The sequence below is a fragment of the Choristoneura fumiferana genome, chromosome 11, assembly GCF_025370935.1.
Source record: "Choristoneura fumiferana chromosome 11, NRCan_CFum_1, whole genome shotgun sequence".
NCBI classification, from domain to species: Eukaryota; Metazoa; Arthropoda; class Insecta; order Lepidoptera; family Tortricidae; genus Choristoneura; species Choristoneura fumiferana.
Genome location: NC_133482.1, coordinates 3,514,668 through 3,534,199, shown reverse-complemented (window position 1 = coordinate 3,534,199; position 19,532 = coordinate 3,514,668). Strand labels below are relative to the sequence as shown.

The following is a 19,532-nucleotide window of genomic DNA, read 5'->3' as shown; positions in this document are numbered from 1 at the left end:
TATAGAGCTGAAAATATGTATAAAGATGCCTTTAATGCCACACGCAAAAAAAGTAATATTTAAGTCAGAAAAATATATTATGTAGTTATTTTTAAAGTCCGTAATATACCAGCTAGCTATAATAAAGTTTATGATTATTATTAGTTTGTTCAATTAAATCTAACCTAGGGCAGTTGGTAGCACATTTGGCGCGTATAGCCAAGAGAAGTAGGTTCGAATCGCACCCGAAACCTTCACTCGGCCGTCCAGCATTAGCTTGTCCTTTTTCTTCGACGTCACGTCAGAATGTTAGAGACTACAATTGTTATTCTGTGTGATAATATATATCTTTATGCGGATGTAACATTTGCTTAAAAGACATTTCAAGCGAAACTTATCTGCCGCAAGACGATTGACTACATGGAGTTGTGGTTAACTGTCATCAAACACTTTATTTAACCACCTACTCCAATCTGCAGACTTGGATGATGTCATTGCGACACATGGCGAATGTATGAGGCATTTCTGTTATTTTCATAAGAGTATTGAATATGTTGCGATGCAAACGAATCATCCACATACGAGCCGAGGTTCGGTTTGAGGATGATGTTCTCGTTTGGTTTTTGTCGCAAGCACTTCTTGCTCAAGAGCCACGTTCATCTAATTCAGTACCTAGGTGTATGAATCTTATCGATTTAAATAAAAACTTAGGTTTAATAGTTGATGTTTTGAGCTATAATAATGAATGAACTATAAACAACTACTTTGCTCACACCTTGATAACAGCTACTTACTGCATGGCAAACGAGCAAGTGGGTCTCCTGATGTTAAGAGATCACCACCGCCCATAAACATCTGCAACACCAGGGGTATTGTCTTACTCTCCACGCCGAAACACAACAGTGCAAGCACTGCTTCTTCACGGCAGGATTAGCGAGTAAGATGGTGATAGCAATCCGGACGGACCTTGCACAAGGTCCTACCACCTGCAAAAAATTGTCTATGCAACAAATGTGTGTTCATCCAGCTCCTCCGCCTCCACGTTGAAAGAACATATACATCACATAAACTCAACTACCACCACATTACGCTGACCCGTTTCAAACTCAACTGAGTGCTGTGAGAGTATTTAATTTATTGGTGTCAAAAAAAAAACTGTGCTGCTGCGAACTCCTGGCCTACATGCTATAGACCCCTAAGTCGTCCATGGACTCCACCATAAGTAACCCTGATCATAAACGAAGTAGACGGAAGTTCATATCCTCGCGGTGAACTAAAATCCCGCCGCTTCTTGTTAGTAATATAAGTGTGGCCTCATCGTGAATTATGATTGGCAGTAATGGCCGATCGTCGTTTGTTTGACTTGCTTGTGACGTATCACTGTCGGGTGCGTTCAGCACATTAAGCAACTATACAACGTGTTATTTTTAACCTCCGTTAATTTTAAGTGATCATTTAAAGAAAGAAAGAAGATTGATTTATTTGCCAACATGAACAGTACAGGATAGGCACACAAAATACAAATAAATAATAAACTAATTTAGAATCTCAGCCCAATGTATTTGCCAGTCCTTTGCACTGTGACAAAAACACAACAAATCAATTGAATTCAATTTCTTCAATACTCACTCACCCATAAACAAAATCGTAGTAGCCCAACTCTTACCGTTCAAAAGATAATAAAGAATTAAGATTGTTGATTAGGCACAGTAAAACAGTGTACAGGTATATTTATGACATGTTTTAAAGTTTGTTACTATGATTAAAAACACTATAGTGTGTTTTAACCCCCGAAGCAAAAAGAGGGGTGTTATAAGTTTGACCGCTATGTGTGTCTGTCTGTCTGTCTGTGGCACTGTAGCCCTTAAACGGATTGACCTATTTGAATGTGTTTTTTTTATTTAAAATCTGGTTTTCTAGCGATGGTTCTTAGACATGTTTCATCAAAATCGGTTCAGCCGTTTTTGAGATATTGAACTTTGAAGTTACAAAGTCGGGGGTTTTCCAACTTTTTGTTGGTTATAGTCAAATTATCACGCACAGAACTTATCACGCTAACACACAAGTAATATTTACCTCGACGTTTCGGCAACATTACAGTGGCCGTGGTGGCTCGTTGCCACTGTAATGTTGCCGAAACGTCGAGGTAAATATTACTCGTGTGTGTTAGCGTGATAGGTCCTGTGCGTGGTATTTTGACTATGAGTGAAAATCGCTAAAGTTTTTGTATTTTAGGTTATAATTCACACAAATTCAGCAAACGAAGCTTAAAAAGTGAGATTACAATGTCAATCGTTTAGAACTTCAATAATTACTGAGAAATTTATACTATGCATGAAAACAATATGTTTTTCGATTTTGTCAAAAGTGAAATACCAGGTAGTTGTCCAATAAACAGAGCCATCTGTCGAAATCAACGGAAATCACGAAAAACACAGTGTATATGTCGGAGTGCAAGTAGAAAAATCTCATATTATGTACGATAGAGCGTTACAATCAAGAGTTTTAGTAAAAATCCTTTAGTTGAAGATAATGCTATTTTTATTTATTCAGAAATTAGTCTTTAAATTCTTGTTTTTGTCCGGTGCAAAGTTTCATGTCTCTATGCTTGTTTAGTTTCGTGGTTTTAGTTACAAGAGTACATCCAAATTCCGTGAGAAAGATAGAATAAAAAAGTATAGTATTGTGTAATTCGCGAGTTCCAGTTATCTGTAAATAAAATTTTGAACAAAATAATCGAGTCACACACTCAGATTTTAATATTAGTCGACTTTATAGCATTAATGCATTAAGTTTCATAGCGTCAATATCCTCTTTGCTGTAGGATTATTGCTCTATGAATTCACTATCTTAACAAAAGCCGTTCTTTGAAGCTATAATACGTCCGGCAAAATATTTATAACGTCCAGGAATAAAATTATTAATTCAAATCATACACAATTCGCCAACAAAAGGTTTCGCATATTAAGTACCGAGGTTCCGCAATGGTCATTTCAAATATCAACATTAACGTTATTTAAATCAGATAAAGCGTAAATAGAATCGGAAGAGCGTAAACAAATTATATGATTCATTTTATGTTCACTTGTAAAACGTTTGCTTAACGTAATTGAATAATACTCGTTAAATATCTTTCTGTTAAAATTTAATTTTTAGGGTTCCGTACAAAAAAAGAAACCCATTAGGATCACTCGTGCTTTCTGTCTGTCTGTCCGTTCGTCTGTCACAGCCAATTTCAAAAGCACCGTAAAAAAAGGAAAACATTTGACTTTGGCTTTGTACGGAACCTCTCTAGGCGAGTTCAACTCGCGCTTGTCCGGTTTCTAATACAAGCTTTTTTGCTCACTGTACCTACTTGTACGGTCATGTCTTGTCAACTTCTACATGTGTCATTTCAAGTCAATCCGACTACTAAAAGTGAGTTAAAAAGAACATGCAAGATTTGACCACCAGAATTTTGCTACCAAAATAACCTAACCATAAAATTTTCATTTTTGTACAAGCTTTTTTTGCTGACTGTACTTTTTGTTGACTGTACTTGCATTGTCACTAACTACATTTGCATACCAAATATAAAAGTCGTTGCTATTAACCGTTGAAGAGTTCCGTCCTGCAGAGACGATTGTGGCTGGACTACCAGGATGTCACTACTAGATTATTGTATTGTGATGCGATTCACATAAGTATTCCAAATTTCAAGTTAATCTGACTACCTACTGAAAGTTGGTCAAATTTAACTTGCAAGGTTTGATTACAATATACAGACAAACTGACAACGGGACAGGTGAAACTAAATAAAAGCTTGTAATAAATCATGTTGTGACATAAGTATGCTTAATAGCTCAATCGGATACTGAAAACTGGTTGATAAATGGTTCCTTGTAGATTTTGAAACTACAACTCACATACATGCAAACAAATAATTACAAATTTCAAGGTTAATAAAAAACTAATAAAGATACTACCTTGCGCATCTGTCTAATATCTCTTGGGTGATGTCAATAAACACCAATGGCGTGGAACCGTACCAAATCGATTTCCATAGGGTTGCCTAGATTTTTACGTTAAGTTATTGAAAACAACTATGGCAAAGCTGTGTACAGTAACTTCTAAGTCTTGTATCAATTAAGACATACCTAACTCACGCTTCTCTCACTCGCAGTTTTACAGAAATGTGAACTTCTCGCCACTTGTATAAACTGTGATCTTTTCATTTACATACTTCTCTCAAAGGTCAATGCGTAGGCGATGACGCCGACGACCTTTATTATTTTCTTTACCATTTCCCTAAATTTCTTTTGAGATTATTGTTATGCTCAGAGTTTAATTGCGGAAAGAATGAACAGAAAACCCTAGCAATTTATTAGGACTTAGTTTTGATTTAATTACATAAAACTATTATCTATCTAAAATTACATTTCGTGAATACGTAGCTGTGAATTTTTTTTTGAAGGAAAGAAAGAATGATTCATTTGCTTAGAATACGTAAATACAGATTTTAATTACTAGGTAGTGTACATGTTTTGAACCAGTATTCAGTCGACGAATCAACATGCAAATTGATTTAAAAAAAATCAGCTTTTACCTATACATTCATAATATTATTAGAAAATTACTTTATATCGTTAAAATTTTGTCAAATTTAAAATATAATAGTAACGGTGTCAAAAAAAAATTAGAAATAAATTATATATTATATCATTGCAAATTTACATTATAATCATGAGGAATTACAGATTGAAAAAAAAAAACTATTTATTGTACTTTGACAAATCTAAGTATTCCTTAACACTTATTAATTTTCTATACGAGTATGTATGTAAAAACAACAATGTGCTGTATTAGATGTTGGATACCGACATAACTAAAAAAAATTTTTTTTCCAAGAGAGCCGATAAAAAAACACACTTTCCTCTCTTACTAACTCCTGATTTTTTTTAATTATGTCCCAACCCAACTAAAACAACGATGTAACGAAGTTAAATGAACACAGCCATGTTGGCTCTGCAAGTGATTGACAGTAGACCAAAATTTTAAATTGAACATTTAATTATTAGTATCGGGCAATTTGTTACATACGATTTCTGAGATTAGATTCCGTTCTGGTTAATTCTGTGACCCTCTGGAGTTTGTAGTCTACGCTTCAGCACCTACTACCACCACTAAAAAGTGCACTAAAGTATTTTGCAAAAAAACTGAATAATAATAATAAACTATTAAGAAATATTGTCTACTGTTTCAGTGATAAACCACTGATAAAACTTACTTATCAGCAGATCAATGCCTTAAAAAAAGGTTTATCTGATTATTGAGCATATAAGATAATTAACGTTTGTATCAATTATCATTTACGACACTACTCGCATAGCTTTAGATATTGATAACATATCTACTATTTAAAACGCTGTAGACGTCAACACACGTCTCCAGCGTATTAATAAAGAAAACATACAAAATGAAGTTAAAAATATTTTTCGTATTATTCTGTGCGGCAGTAGGAAGTTGCGAAAAATTTCGCTTCGATAATTACACAGTTTATAAAATCTACCCCGATAATGTAGCGAAAGTGAAGTTACTAGAAGAGCTGCAGAACGATGTGCGTTTCGATTTCTGGACTGATCCAGTGCCTTCAGCGGACTTTGTTCAAGTTATGACGAGTCCTGCGGACAAAGCCGATCTTCTTAGTTTCATAGACAAAAACGAAATGAGATCTGAAATCACGATGAACAATGTGCAGGAGTAAGAAACTAATCTACGTTATCTTTTGCTTTAGATGAAATTACGCAAAATACAAAGTCATCGCTAGCCTTTATTACAATGTATGAATCTTCTTTATGCAGTCATGATTTATTTACCTCAAGCTTTCTCTGATAGTGTTTGGAAACCGAATCTCAGTTCAGTCTCATTAAGTACTTACTTGGAATTAAGACAAACCTTTGTCTGCTTCATTATACATAGATGTAACAAAAGCCATCAACGTAGATGTAAATATGCATTAATGTATAGAATATAGATTCTACCTTAATATATATTTATATCTTCGTATATTGGATTAAATAAAAATAATTCGTTACGAACTGTAGCTCCTTGAAGATAAAATGCGTTCTACTAATAAGAAAGAAAGAAGGATTTATTTTAGTGCGATCTTACAGTTATAAGACTAAAACTAAATTCATAACTAAATAATAATACTTTCAGATACGTCGATAAACAAACCGTCAAAAAATACACTCGAAGCAACATTCGCACAATGACATGGGATGCTTATTACACTCAAGATGACATCAACGCTTGGCTTGATGATCTGGCCAATACGTACCAAGACATCGTCAGTGAAATCATCGGTGGTGTGTCTTACGAAGGCCGTGACATTAAAGGCATTAAAATTTCTCATGGCGCTGGCAGAAGAATTATTTTCATTGAAGGTGGTATTCACTCCAGGGAATGGATTTCGCCATCAGCCGCTTGCTATATTATTAATGAGTTACTGACTAGTGATGACCCAGAGACTGTGGCAGCTGCTCGTGATTACGATTGGTACATCTTTCCTGTTACTAACCCTGATGGTTATATTTGGACACATGAAAGTGTAAGTCAAACTTATGTCATTATTTTTATTAGATTTTACTCTTGTAGAATTGATCTTCCTATCAGGCCCCCGATATAGCATGAAGAGTCAAATTAATACAAGTAGTACTTCAAAAGCTTTACGTTTTTTTGCGCAGCTTACTTTGCGTACCTTTCACTTTGAAATGATATTACAGAATTCAATATTTCAACGGATGTATTTATATTTATTTCATTTCATTCTTTGCCTATTTTATGTTCAAAGAAAATCGTTTTAAATTACTTAAAAAACTCCAGACATGCGTCGGAACGGACACACATACAATACACTCATTTTTTTCCTCATTGGTTTATTTTTTATCTTTAATGTGCTACTTTTTACCATCGCCAATTCCAAGGGCAACAATAATTTTTAATTTCATCATTGAGTTGATTCTATTTTTAATCGTGACATGTTAGTTAGAGATTAAAATGGAAATCAATTTATCATTATCTTGGTACCCTAATAGCATCCTATTGGATTGGCGTAAGATTTGGCAGGACTATGTAGATCCAATAGCAATGCAATAACAGGGCACCGTCGTAAAACAAATCAATTAAGCACTTTCTTATTCTTATTCAATATACCTATAAATATTTTTGTTAAGTTGATACTAATTATTCTTCTACTTTGTCTTTAAGTTTAGAATGTGGCGTAAGAACAGACGACCTTTTGGCAACAATTTTGGAGCAGATTTGAATAGAAACTGGAACAACAACTGGCTTGGTAAGCTTATTGTTAAAATAACTCAAGTTTTAATTATTATAAGAGCACCTTCGGTGTAATTCTCTTTTGGCCTGAATACCAAATTTGTAGATGTAAGATGAACAAATAATTAAAATAAATAAGAAAAATTATTAGACTCCTATGTGTCTAAAAATTGTTCATATTTATTTTAATTATTTGTTACCTATGAATTTAGTTAAAAAGAAACAACTATTGTTATTTTTGTCCAATTGGTCGCTTTATTTCTAAGTTCTAATTATTTCAATTGTATGTTTTCCTTGTCCATAGTTGCTGGAGCCAGTTCGAATCCGGCATCAGATATCTACGCCGGGCCTGGACCTTTTTCAGAGCCAGAGACAAGATCGTTGTCATCTTACATTAGTACTATTGGGGATCAGATTGATCTATATCTATCTTTCCATTCATTTAGTCAGATGTTGCTGTTGCCATATGGAAATACTACGGATCATTTGGACAACTATTATGATGCCGTAAGTTTAACTCTCTAACCATTATTTTCATCATCATTAAGATTATGGTTTCTAGCCTATAAATTAGGTACCTATACTATTGGATACATGTCTTTAATATTTTTTAGGGTTCCATAGTCAACTAGGAACCCTTATAGTTTCGCCATGTCTGTTCGTCCGTCTGTCTGTCTGTCTGTCCGCGGCTAAGCTCAGAGACCGTTAGTGCTAGAAAGCTGTAATTTGGCATGAATATCAGCCACGCCAACAAAGTGGTGAAATAAAAATAAAATAAAATATTTTAGGGAACCGCCCATAGGCGTAAAATGGGGGTGTTTTTTTTCTCGACTAACCCTATAGTGTGGGGTAAAGTTGGATAAATCTTTTAAAACTATTATGGGGTTGCCAAGACGAAATATTCAACCTTAAATTGCCAATTTTAATTAAAATTTCTCTAAAATCTAAACTGTTGAGTAGTAAAATCAAAAAAAAAAAATTAGGATGGTAGTAAGTACATCAAATTTACAAGGAAAATTATAACGGCTAAGATTGCTTGAGAATTATTAGTAGTTTAAGAGTAAATAGCAACCTAAGGTAATATACCTAAACTTGGAAAATTCCGCAATACGAAAATTTACACAACACGAAATCTTTAGAAAAATATTACTTGATTTTTTCGTAATGGCTACGGAACCCTATCTTGGGCGTGTCCGACACGCTCTTGGCCAGTTTTTATAGAAACAGGCTTGCCTTTAACCACAATCACGCTGGATGGTGAAAGAAGATGTGGAATGAGATAGAGCACACTGCCTAATAAATGCCCATTCTCTTCCTCTTCTCCCTCTTAAATTTAAGAGCTATGCTCTTGTCGGTGGAGTAATCGCCACTCCGCACGGTCTTTGGCCAGCTGTTTGACTTCCTGATACGTCTTGGTCTTCCTCTACCTCGTTTTCTTTCTATTTTGCCTTCCAGCCCCCAAAAATTTAAATGCCCATTCAGTCGAGCAATTTTATTTGACCAATATTAAGCGGAAAACCTCCAAACTCCTCTAAACTTTCACATTTATTAGTAGAAAGTAGAATTCCTAAAGCAATTATTTTGGTTGTTCACAATTAATTATGAAATTCAGTGCGGGGTTTTCGTCAATTCAGGACGTGTGCAGTACTGTACCTTTACATTAATTTTAACCCGAGCTTTAGCTTTCACTGATGCACTCTCAAGACAGTTCCTATTTTAGATTTGTGAATTTTTTGCCGCCAATTAAAAAAAATAAGTTAATAGGTTAAGATTGGTTTTTTGGAATCTTTTTGTATTTTGTATTTAAATTCCAAATTTTTACTTTTACGGTCATCCCGGCACAAAAAAAAAAGTTTCTCGATGAGGGCTACGGTATAGATGTCGCTAGCGTCACTGCTTAAGTGGCTAACATAACAAACAAACGAGCTGAGATATGAGGTGCATAGGGGGAAATTCGTGTCTGTACTGTTGACCTTCAGTGGTGTAGCAGTATAGCACGCGGTACGGAATACCGAGGACCTGGGTTCGATTCCCAGTGATGGTCTTATTTTTCTGGTTTTTCTGTGCATCTATATTTCAGTTTGTATTTTCAATTTGTTAATAGGTATTTTTTATGGGAAATAAACGCTTTTTTTTTTCTTTCTTTAAATATATTTCATATTCCAGGTAAACATTGGCCGGCGCGCCATGGGAGCGCTGTCAGTCAGATACGAAACGCAATATGTTACCGGGAATATTGCCGAAGTTATATGTAAGTAAGTTCTGCAAAACGGAATTGACTCGGAGTTTGTGATGCTTCTGATGAGTTATTAATAAATTTCGCACAACTTCTATGTTTCAAATGGAAAATTTTGTTGCTGTGTTAAGTTTTTTTTTAAGTGAATTTAGTCCAGCATCAGTTTCGAGTTTGATTGTTAAAATGGACTTGTTAAACTGATCGCTGGGTGACCGCATCCTGAGGTTCCAGAAGCGTGACAACTGGGACATATTTGCTAAAATCGACGATTAAGTCCACAAACTTTGAACTCCTATTAAATCTACAATATACCATTGAGCAAAATAACTTAGATTTGAGCGTTGAACACTGAGTTAAAGACCTTTTTCTTGCCACATGTCCCTGTCAAGAGCATTCATATTTGATCCCTCCAAGTGTCCACAAACCCTAATGGTTTGCAATTTGGACCATCGTTGAGTAACAGACGTGACCCAGATGACCCGCGTGCTCGTTCGCCTCCTTATCATAATAAAAAATAAAATAACAAAACCCAGCCCAGTTTCATTTAAATATTGTTGATTGCAGATGAAGCCTCAGGCGGCAGCGTAGATTGGGTTAAAGGACACCTTCGTGTCCCTCTAGTCTACTGCTACGAACTCCGCGACCGCGGTACCTTCGGCTTTCTCCTCCCTACGGATCAAATCCTGCCAAACAACCAGGAAACCATGGACTCAGTTCTGGACATCATCTTCCAGGCCAAGAGGTTCGGGTACATGAGAAGCGGAGTGAGACTACCTGGTGCCTTTTCGTTTTTGATCATGTTTGGCGTAGTATTGACATATTTTGTGTAAGGACTGGAGTCTAACCCCTGATTAATGAATACTTTGTAGCGATACTAGCTCCATCTATTCCTGAAATAGGTGAACTAGTATGACACATGAGTAGCTAGTACTGATGACGTAACTTGTGTTACCGACATTTTTAAAATCAATTCCATAAATGAAATTTTCACATCTCTTCGTAAGGAGTTCACTCCCAAAGGCAAGCGTATAAAGAGAGATCTCTCCTCTACAGCCTTTTAAACACATTATTTTTTCGCCAAGAACAGAAAAAACATAAGCGTTGTTCCTATTTCTTTACCTATGATATGAAGGTCAATTCAGGCCGTTTAAGATGGAATTAGACAGTGTTTATTTTATAATATATTCGGGACAAAGTGATCTCTAGGTAGAAAAAAGTTTATAAAGTTATTGAAAGAGGCTATTAAAAATATCGCGAATGTGTATAAAATCATTAGTCTAGTGCTGTTTTTTAGTTTTCTTCTGTTTATTTTTGTGTAACTGTCACGAATAAATGTTTTTTCTTCTTCAAAAAAAATATTCATTGGTGTGTGCGTGCTAAAACTTGACGACCCGATAGCTCAGTGGTTAGAGAACCTGACTACGAAGCTTAAGGTCCCGGGTTGGATCCCTAGTCAGGGCAGATATTCGTAGGTATGAGAAATATGAATGTTTGTTCTCGAGTCTTGGGTGTTCAATATGTATTTAAGTTGTATCTATCTATTATATAATATTTATTGTATTACCAGCTTTTGCCCGCGTGGATTTCGGTTACCGCGTGCTGTTCCCTCGGAAACTGTGCATTTTCCGGGATAAAAAGTGGCCTTTGTCACTTTCTGGCCCATAAACTAACTCTATGCCAAAAATCACGTTGATCCATTGCTCCGTTTCGACGTGAAAGACGGACAAACATGCAAATACACTATCGCATTTGTAATATTAAGTATGGATTTCAAGACGGGCTGAGTGGAGAGCCTTGGGGGAGGCCTATGTCCAGCAGTGGACGTCTTTCGGCTGACATGATGATGTATCTATCTATAATAATATGGGTAATTATGTTTATCCGTTTATCTCGTACCTACCCATAACACAAGCTTTGCTTACTTTAACACTAGGTCAATTGGTGTCAAGTGGCCCGTGATGATATTTATTTAAAGGTGCCATTCCTGCCATCCTCAAAAAAATATTTTTTTACAAAACTGGACCCCCCTCCCCCATAGACATCTAGTTGCTTCGGACGGAAGTGGCCTACAAATAATAATAGTATGTAAATAAATAAATGTATCGTCCTCTCTTATGTCTCATGCCGACAGTAAAAATAATAATCAGCATTTTCCTAACGATAACATAACGATTGTAATTTGCCCTCAGATAATAATTTTAATCTGTAAGACTTTTTAATCATAAACTGTCTGGGATTTGATCAATACCTAACAGTTGTGAACAACAGTTCTTTAGTTATAGGGAAGTAAATTACAAATGAGCTTCTATTAACTTATTATATTCAGTAAGAGTTATTTGTCATTACCTTTGCTAAGATATCAAGGTAAAAGGGAATAAGTATTATATGTTTTAACTTGAAAAAAAAACACACCTTCGTTACGTATATACTAACTTCAAAACAATAAGACATAAAACCGCAGAATCAAAACAGTAGTTATCACCCACCAGCGCACAGCGCCCACCTTTGATTTTTATTAACCAACGAAACAAACCAGATTTTACAAACTTACTTTTACCAGCTCAAAAATGTAGAGCTGTTCTTATGGTGAGCTACTTTGCAATTTTAGGTTTTATTTGGGAAGATGTAGAGCTCTGTTGCTTTTATTATAATGAATGTTAGCGTGGTATCATTGAGCTTGACGGCAAATAAAAGTTTGTCGTTTTGCGTGCGTAGTTAAACTGTAGTCTAAAGCCAAGATCGGAAAATAAAATGACGATGTATCGGAATGGTAGGCATTAGTGCTACTTTATTATTTTTTCAATTTTTATTTATTTATTGTGAAACAAACAGTCATACAAAGACAAGTTTACAAATATGTATTTTATATGTAACTACTATACTACAGTACAGATCTATAGTTCAAAAGTTACATAAAGGAAATACGAAAAATGCAGCACAATTACCGCAATTTTCATGTATTTGTTTAAAATTACAATTAATTATCACAGTAACGAAAATTGCACTAGCTATATTATTTCTTACCTAAAAGCTGTATACCTCCTATTTTGTGCTTCTATCTTTAAGAAAAGGTCAAGACTCCTGCTGCGTGATATACCTTCAATGAGCTCGCGATATTGAATATTTAAAAGATCTCGCCTTTTTCAAACTTGGCCTTATTTCATACGTCTCGACGGGATAATGGTTACTAGGCCAGTCGACATAACTCGTGCACCGTTTAAAAAAATTATGTTTGCAGTATCATGACAAAATTTTACACTTGGATCAAATTTTTTTACTACGGATCTCGCCTTTTTGTTTCAAACTTGGCCCTATCTCATATTTACCTCTTGACGGGTCAATAGCTATTAAGCCAGTCGAAACAACTCGTGCAACATATCAAAAATTCATATTTGCAGTTTCAGAGAGTATCATGACAAAATTTTATATTTACATCAAAAAATTCTACTACAGATCTCGCATTTTTGTTTCGAACTTGGCCCTATCTCATATTTACGTCTTGACGGGATAATGGCTACTGGGCCAGTCGACATAACTCGTGCGCCGTGTCATAAATACGAGACTTTGCTGTTACGATGAATGCCGCTGCTGAATAAAGGCAAGGATGTGGAACAATGCGCTCCCAAAGTAGAGAAAACATGTTTTGACGGGAAAGAGTTTATGATATATCTATGGTGAAGTTTTGACACACTGTGGATACCATAAGGAAATGTATTTGGTGCAATTATGTATGTAGGTGCAGGAAGCGTTTAAAATTACATTGACATTTTCTAAGGGATATTGACAATAATACAATACAATAACTCTTTATTGAACACCAACACAATAGTAAGCAGTACAGTAAACAAAAAGCAAAGGTATCTACATAAAGATTTTACAAGGATTGACTGTGATTGTCTTTGATGAACTTTTGATATTCCAACACAGACTTAATGCATTCCTATTAGACTAAAGATAGCTCGCGAGAATCTCATCAAAAGTAATCACAATCTATTTATATCCCTTCAAAAATATGTCTAATACCTATACATTATAATTATTTACTTAATCGACTTACTGTTTTGCTATTTCCGTAGTTTCAAATTTACATATTATTTGTAATTTTGTCTTCAGTTATATACTCGCTTCCTGACTATTAGAAATTTTACAAGACCCATCAGTATTTTATTGCAGTAGCACTGCTTTGTTTATTTTCTTGCGCGGTATGATTTGACAGCTAATAACTTCACCGTATTTATTGAACTCGGGTAAAATTCTAGTCATTTTACAAATATTTACCTTCAAAGAATTACCAGAGAAGCTGGAGCAGTGGTGGATGCTGGAAAACATGAAGCAGTTAACCAGGCTCTTGGTTACATAGACAATTTTCATATAGGTATATTACCTACTGTATCAATTAATTTACCCAGGTTTTGACTTGCTGAAATACTACATGGCCACCTCAGAGATCTACGACTTTTGGGGTTAATAAAAGTAGGAAGACTTATTTGGAATACTTAAGATAATGCTACCAAATTACTAGGTATACTACACTTTCCCACAGCGAGAGTAAATGACTCGTTTATAACAACAGAGTTTATTTTTGTGACGACTGACTCACCTTATTGTCTTCAGTGCATAAAAATGTCAGCCACGTTATTTACGAGGCATTTGAGCTTCACCCGCGAACATTACCGATGTGGAAATAACTCTGCATAAAAACCGATGCCAGTGGCATAAAATCGCCACCTACTGTTTTAACTGGGTGCAGAGAAACGGGTTCTGTTTGGAGAGACAGACACCTAGCGGGTTTAAGACTATGCATTCTCAGATCGAGAACAAACGATGGAATTTGTACGCTTGATTTTTATAGTTCGATACATTCTTTCAGTTTGGCCAATGGTTAGTGGATACTCAGAGTTTTGCAAGAAGTATTTTTTGCTGCTTAGATACCACAAAGTATTTTACAAACAGACAACTGTTAGTTCTGTCATCTAGGACCCATAGTTCAGCTTTGCTTAATTTCGGACTAAGAAGGTTGCTCTTGTTAAATATTGATATTGTCCTTTGAGATGTCCAGTGACCAGTAGTAATACAACAAACAACTGTGATTTCTTAGATACTCTTTCTTAACTTAACACAACTTAAATTCACTTTAATTGGACAAAAAAATAGCATTCTAATATTTACCTCCGTTAAAGGTCTAATATAGTCAAAATTGCAGCAAGTTCTCCTACTTTAAATGGAAATTTTATCATAATCTTGAAAAAATTAACGAGATCAAATTTTCGTAAGTAGACAGCAAAAGGCTCTTTTACATATTTCCTTCATACAACCAGTGTCTTCAGAAAGATCCTAGCCTGGAATGCCCAAGAAAAAGCCCATCACCTACGCATTCCTTCTAAAACCTCCCATTCCCACAGTTCTTACCCACAGCTTTATATAATTTTAATTCCCATAATTTACACGTATAGTTTTCCGGTGGAATCTCACAGCGTACTCGTATTTACATTACAAGTGGCATCGGATAAGGCCTCCTGGAGGTCTTCTTAAGGCGGCATAATGTGGATCCTTTGTTGTGACCAAATGGCTGGACCAGAATGAATATCTGGAAGAGACTTGTTTATATATTTTAAAAATTTTAGAAACTGCTGCTTCCATTCCATTGTAAAGGTTGCCTGGCAGAGATCGCTCTGAAGCGATATGGCCGCCTATTGCCTATTACCTCAGAAAGTCTGTGTATATACCTGTTTTTAACCCCCGACGAAAAAGAGGGGTGTTATTAGTTTGACCACTATGTGTGTCTATGTGTCTGTGGCACCGTAGCTCTTAAACGGGTGGACCGATTTGAATGCGGTTTTTTTGCGGAAGGCCATGTTTAAAATAAAACGGATAGCCTTATTTGCTCTTATTTTAAAATAGGCTGGCGTTTGACCATAATCACGTCTGATGGTAAGCGAAGATGTGGTCTGAGATGGAGAATGCTCGTGAAACCCATGCAATGTACCTATTTAATTTTAGTTTCATACTTCAACGCGTTTCTGAGGAAAAGAGTCTTGCCATACGGAAAAAATGGTGATCCTATGAAGGTGTATTTTATCTTCTGAGCTTATTTAGGAATTCTGAAAAATAAAACCTTATGAAGGCTTCATATTAATGCTGTAAATAAGTTAAAGATTTTACTTTTTCTGCGCTTTAATACCAAGGATGATGACGAGAGTCATTGAAAGATATTTGTTCCTAGTTATATTCTCGATTGTGTTGACTAATCAATTACATTAAGATCGAAATCAACAACAACATGACAAGACTGAAAATACAGCCAATTATTTTTGTTCCACGAGCAACTCCAAGCAATTTAAGTAACTACTCCTTCTGATAAAGCTAGCTTCGTGTAAGACAGTGTTTTATAAAGAAAATGGTACTCAAAATAACTAGAAAACGAAATAACCCAACCAACTTAAAATATTTGAAAGACCCCTGGCATTGTCCTTTCAGATTTAAATATTATAAAAGCGGCTGAACAAATTTCAATGAAAGATAGCTAAGTACACCACCGCAAGAAAACTCGCTTTCACGTATAAACCACAATCAACAACTTCATCGAAATCAATCTATCCGTTTCAGAGCTACGATGCCTCAGATAGACAGACATTGGCGTCTAATTAATAATAAACCCCCTTTTACGTAGGGGGTTAAAAAGTTGAGTACATTTATCTTTCATTGTGAGCTAATTTAGAACATAGAAAATCAAGAAGAAATGGTGTGCTATCGGTATTATGATTAAAGACTGGGCACACTGGGCACATGCCCGGCCAGGACCCCGCGATTGATTGGGTCTCCTAGTCCCTACTCTATTACCAAACCATAACCTGCAGATGTTAGGATTAGGACCTTGTGCAAGGTCCACCCGGATTGCTTCCACCATCTTGCTCGCTAATCCTGCCGTGAAGCAGCACTGCTTGCACTGTTGTGTTTAAGGGTGGAGAGTAAGACAGCCGGTGAAATTACTGGCACTTGAGGTATCCCTCCTTAAGTCTTTAGGTTGGCAAAGCATCTGCAATACCCCTGGTGTTGCAGATGTTTATGGGCGTTGGTGAGTCTTACCATCAGAAGACTGAGACCCACTTTTTCGTTTGTCATCCAGTCGAATAAAAAAAACCGATAGCTACTTAACTCTTGCCTGAAACCAGGCTTACCGAATGCAGCATGTTGTGCCCAGGGCCTCTAATAAATGAAAGACGTCTGTGATTAAAGAAACTTATTATCACTTCCAGTGACCTAGGTCCTCCTACATCCCCTTTGTTGCTGCGTCTCTTTGTTACCACGACCACAATGAGTGTTAAAACGGTGCCGCGAAACGGGCAAGAGCCCCTTTGAGAGTGACCCGTCCGAGCGGCGAAATCTGATCATTCACACGATACGCATTTGTTTTTGGCCGAATAAGAACTTCAAGATTGAAGGCTATGGTTTTATGTTTTCGAAGAAAAAATCCTTAGAGGCTCACTTTTATGGCCGACTGTGTGCCAAGACCTTTTTTTTCGGAAACATTGTTTTTAATATAATAACTTTCTAAACTTATGTAATTGATTTTTGTACAGAATCCTTTTGTTTTTAATAGAATTATTATTTTAAACTTATGTACCTAATTGATTTTTCTACAGAATCCTCATGGTAAAAGTCCGACGCGCGATTGGCTGGTTTTTATTTATTTTTAACCGACTTCAAAAAAGGAGGCGAGGTTATTAATTCGGTTGTATTTTTTTTAATGTTTGTTACCCCAGAACTCCGTCATTTATGAACCGATGTATTTTTTTTTGCGTTCGTCTAGGAATGTCTTCAATTGGGTCCCATTAGCACCAAATCAGGATATAATGATTGGATCCTGGAAATCGACGGAACTCTTCCAATGTTGTAGGGACACCTATAGTAAATTGGATATATTTAGTAGTAACTCGTGCATTTGCTCTTGAAAATCATGAGTTGGTGAAGTGGAACTGATGATGAAGACCACAGTTGACCATCAGAGTTACTACTCAATAACAAGTATTTCACGGGTTGAATTTTAATTACTTGGACACAGTTGCTAAGCAATTTATGCTCCTCGTAATGCATATTATTATGGTAAAACGGGTGGTGAAGCACCAGGACTCCTCTATAATGAACGTCTCTGCATCGGAAAAAGCAATCTTTCGTAAAAGGTGACAAGCAGTTGATATTAAACTATTGTATCTTAGATTATTTACACTAAAAAGCGTAAAAAAAAATATAACTAAAAATTGAACCGACTACAAAAAACCATGAAAATAATGTTCTACCAGTCTAAAGTCGGTCGGTGCCTCACTCAACACGAGCCAGCAGGAGTGATTGAAGCCCAATATAAAGTGCGTAGGTGAGGTAGATGACTATAGATAGGTCCACTCCTGCTGGCTCGTGCTGAGGCACCGACCGACTTCAGACTGGTAGTTTTTTTTTTTATGTTTTTTTGTAGTCGGTTCAATTTTTGTTATATTTTTTTTTAAATTATTTATGTTGTTAACGTAGAGTCGTGAAGTGCTTTCTTGGACATGGCTTTGTGGAGGTAAAACACTAATGTAACAGTTGGTTTCTAAGTATCTCTTGATTGCAACTTCTGGGAAGAGGATCGATAATCGGTATTCACTCTGGTTATTCACTCGAAGTCATGGTAGCTTAGTAGCGACCTATGGCCTCTCAAATAGAAAATCGTGGGCTCAATCCCTGCGCTCATCACTGAGTTTTTCAAAATTTACCATGAACTTTACGTATCGAAAATACAAACTGAGACATGGACGTACAGAAATACCAGAAAATGAAACCAGCGCTGGGAATTGAACCCAGGTCCTCAGCAATCCGTGCTGCGTGCTATAACCACTACACCACCGCTGGACAAGAGTCTAGACACAAATTTTTCCTATGTACACATATCTCAGGTTTCTTTTTTCTACACGCTGCTTAAGCAACAGCACTAGCGACATCTATGTTTCGCTCTCATCGAGAGATGTCACACTCTTTCGGAACTAACCACTCACCTAGATAAGAGATGTCGCTACTAAGCAATCAAATTATGATTGGATTTTTGGAGTATTTTTGTAGTTTTTAATTCAATTCCAAATTTGTTACTTTTACGGGTATCCCGTGAAAACCATATAGTGTATTTTCGATATGGTTTTCACGGGATACCCGTAGAAGTATAACAAATTTGGAGTTGAAATAAAAAATACAAAAAGACTCCAAAAAACCAATCATAATGAACTTTACAGTGAATAACACACAATCTGCGAAGAAATTCAATGGTAGTGGAGCTCTCAATCTGCACTAGTTCAGGTGGGAACTACGGCCTAAGCCCTCTCATTCTGAGATGCCTGACCCTGGGGGGCTACTACGAAATTCCAAAATCGAAGTTCGTATCGTACCGTCCCTCTCGCTCCCGTATATCTCGTATAGCGTCAGCGGGACGGCAAGACATGAAGTTCGAATTTTGCACTTCGTAGCGTTGGGCCTGCCCAGAAAGATGCCTATTGGCTCTGTGCACGACATCAGCGCCACCTAGCGTCCGCAACTTTTTTGGCTCTAATGCTCTGACGTTTTGAAATTTCATCGCGACATTGTGACAAAAATCAAACACATAACGTATTGACTTGTAATACAAAATTACTGTGATACCGTGATTTGGGTGAACAAAAGGTTGTGAATTCATTTTTGGTCATTAAAGGTAAATAAAATTTATTCAAAAAGTGTGTTTTTTTTTCGTTATGTCAGGGTTTGTTTACTTCATGTTTAGTTGTACTTTTACTGTAATACGAAAAGATAAAGCTATCTTATTGGTTTCTTTGAATAATAGTAAAATTATATAATTGTTCTTATATCGCTAGTAATAAATTAAATATCGTTTTCAGATCAAAATGAGTATCATTTTGAAGACCGGTTTTGTGAGTATCACTCAATATAAAATTTCAATCACAAACCGTTTCATAAGGAAAATTGTTGCTTGACATGTCCG

At 36.0% G+C, this 19,532-nt stretch overlaps 1 protein-coding gene across 1 annotated transcript; it reads left to right on the top strand.

Annotated features, from left to right (window-relative positions):
• The first annotated feature begins 5,360 nt into the window (after positions 1-5,360).
• On the top strand, positions 5,361-10,883 carry LOC141432499 (zinc carboxypeptidase-like). The gene is made up of 6 exons (XM_074094089.1): positions 5,361-5,718; positions 6,178-6,568; positions 7,228-7,312; positions 7,601-7,803; positions 9,463-9,547; positions 10,097-10,883. Exons 1-6 carry the CDS (start codon positions 5,435-5,437, stop codon positions 10,360-10,362), a joined length of 1,314 nt encoding a protein of 437 aa, XP_073950190.1. The 5' UTR covers positions 5,361-5,434; the 3' UTR covers positions 10,363-10,883.
• Positions 10,884-19,532: the final 8,649 nt, after the last annotated feature.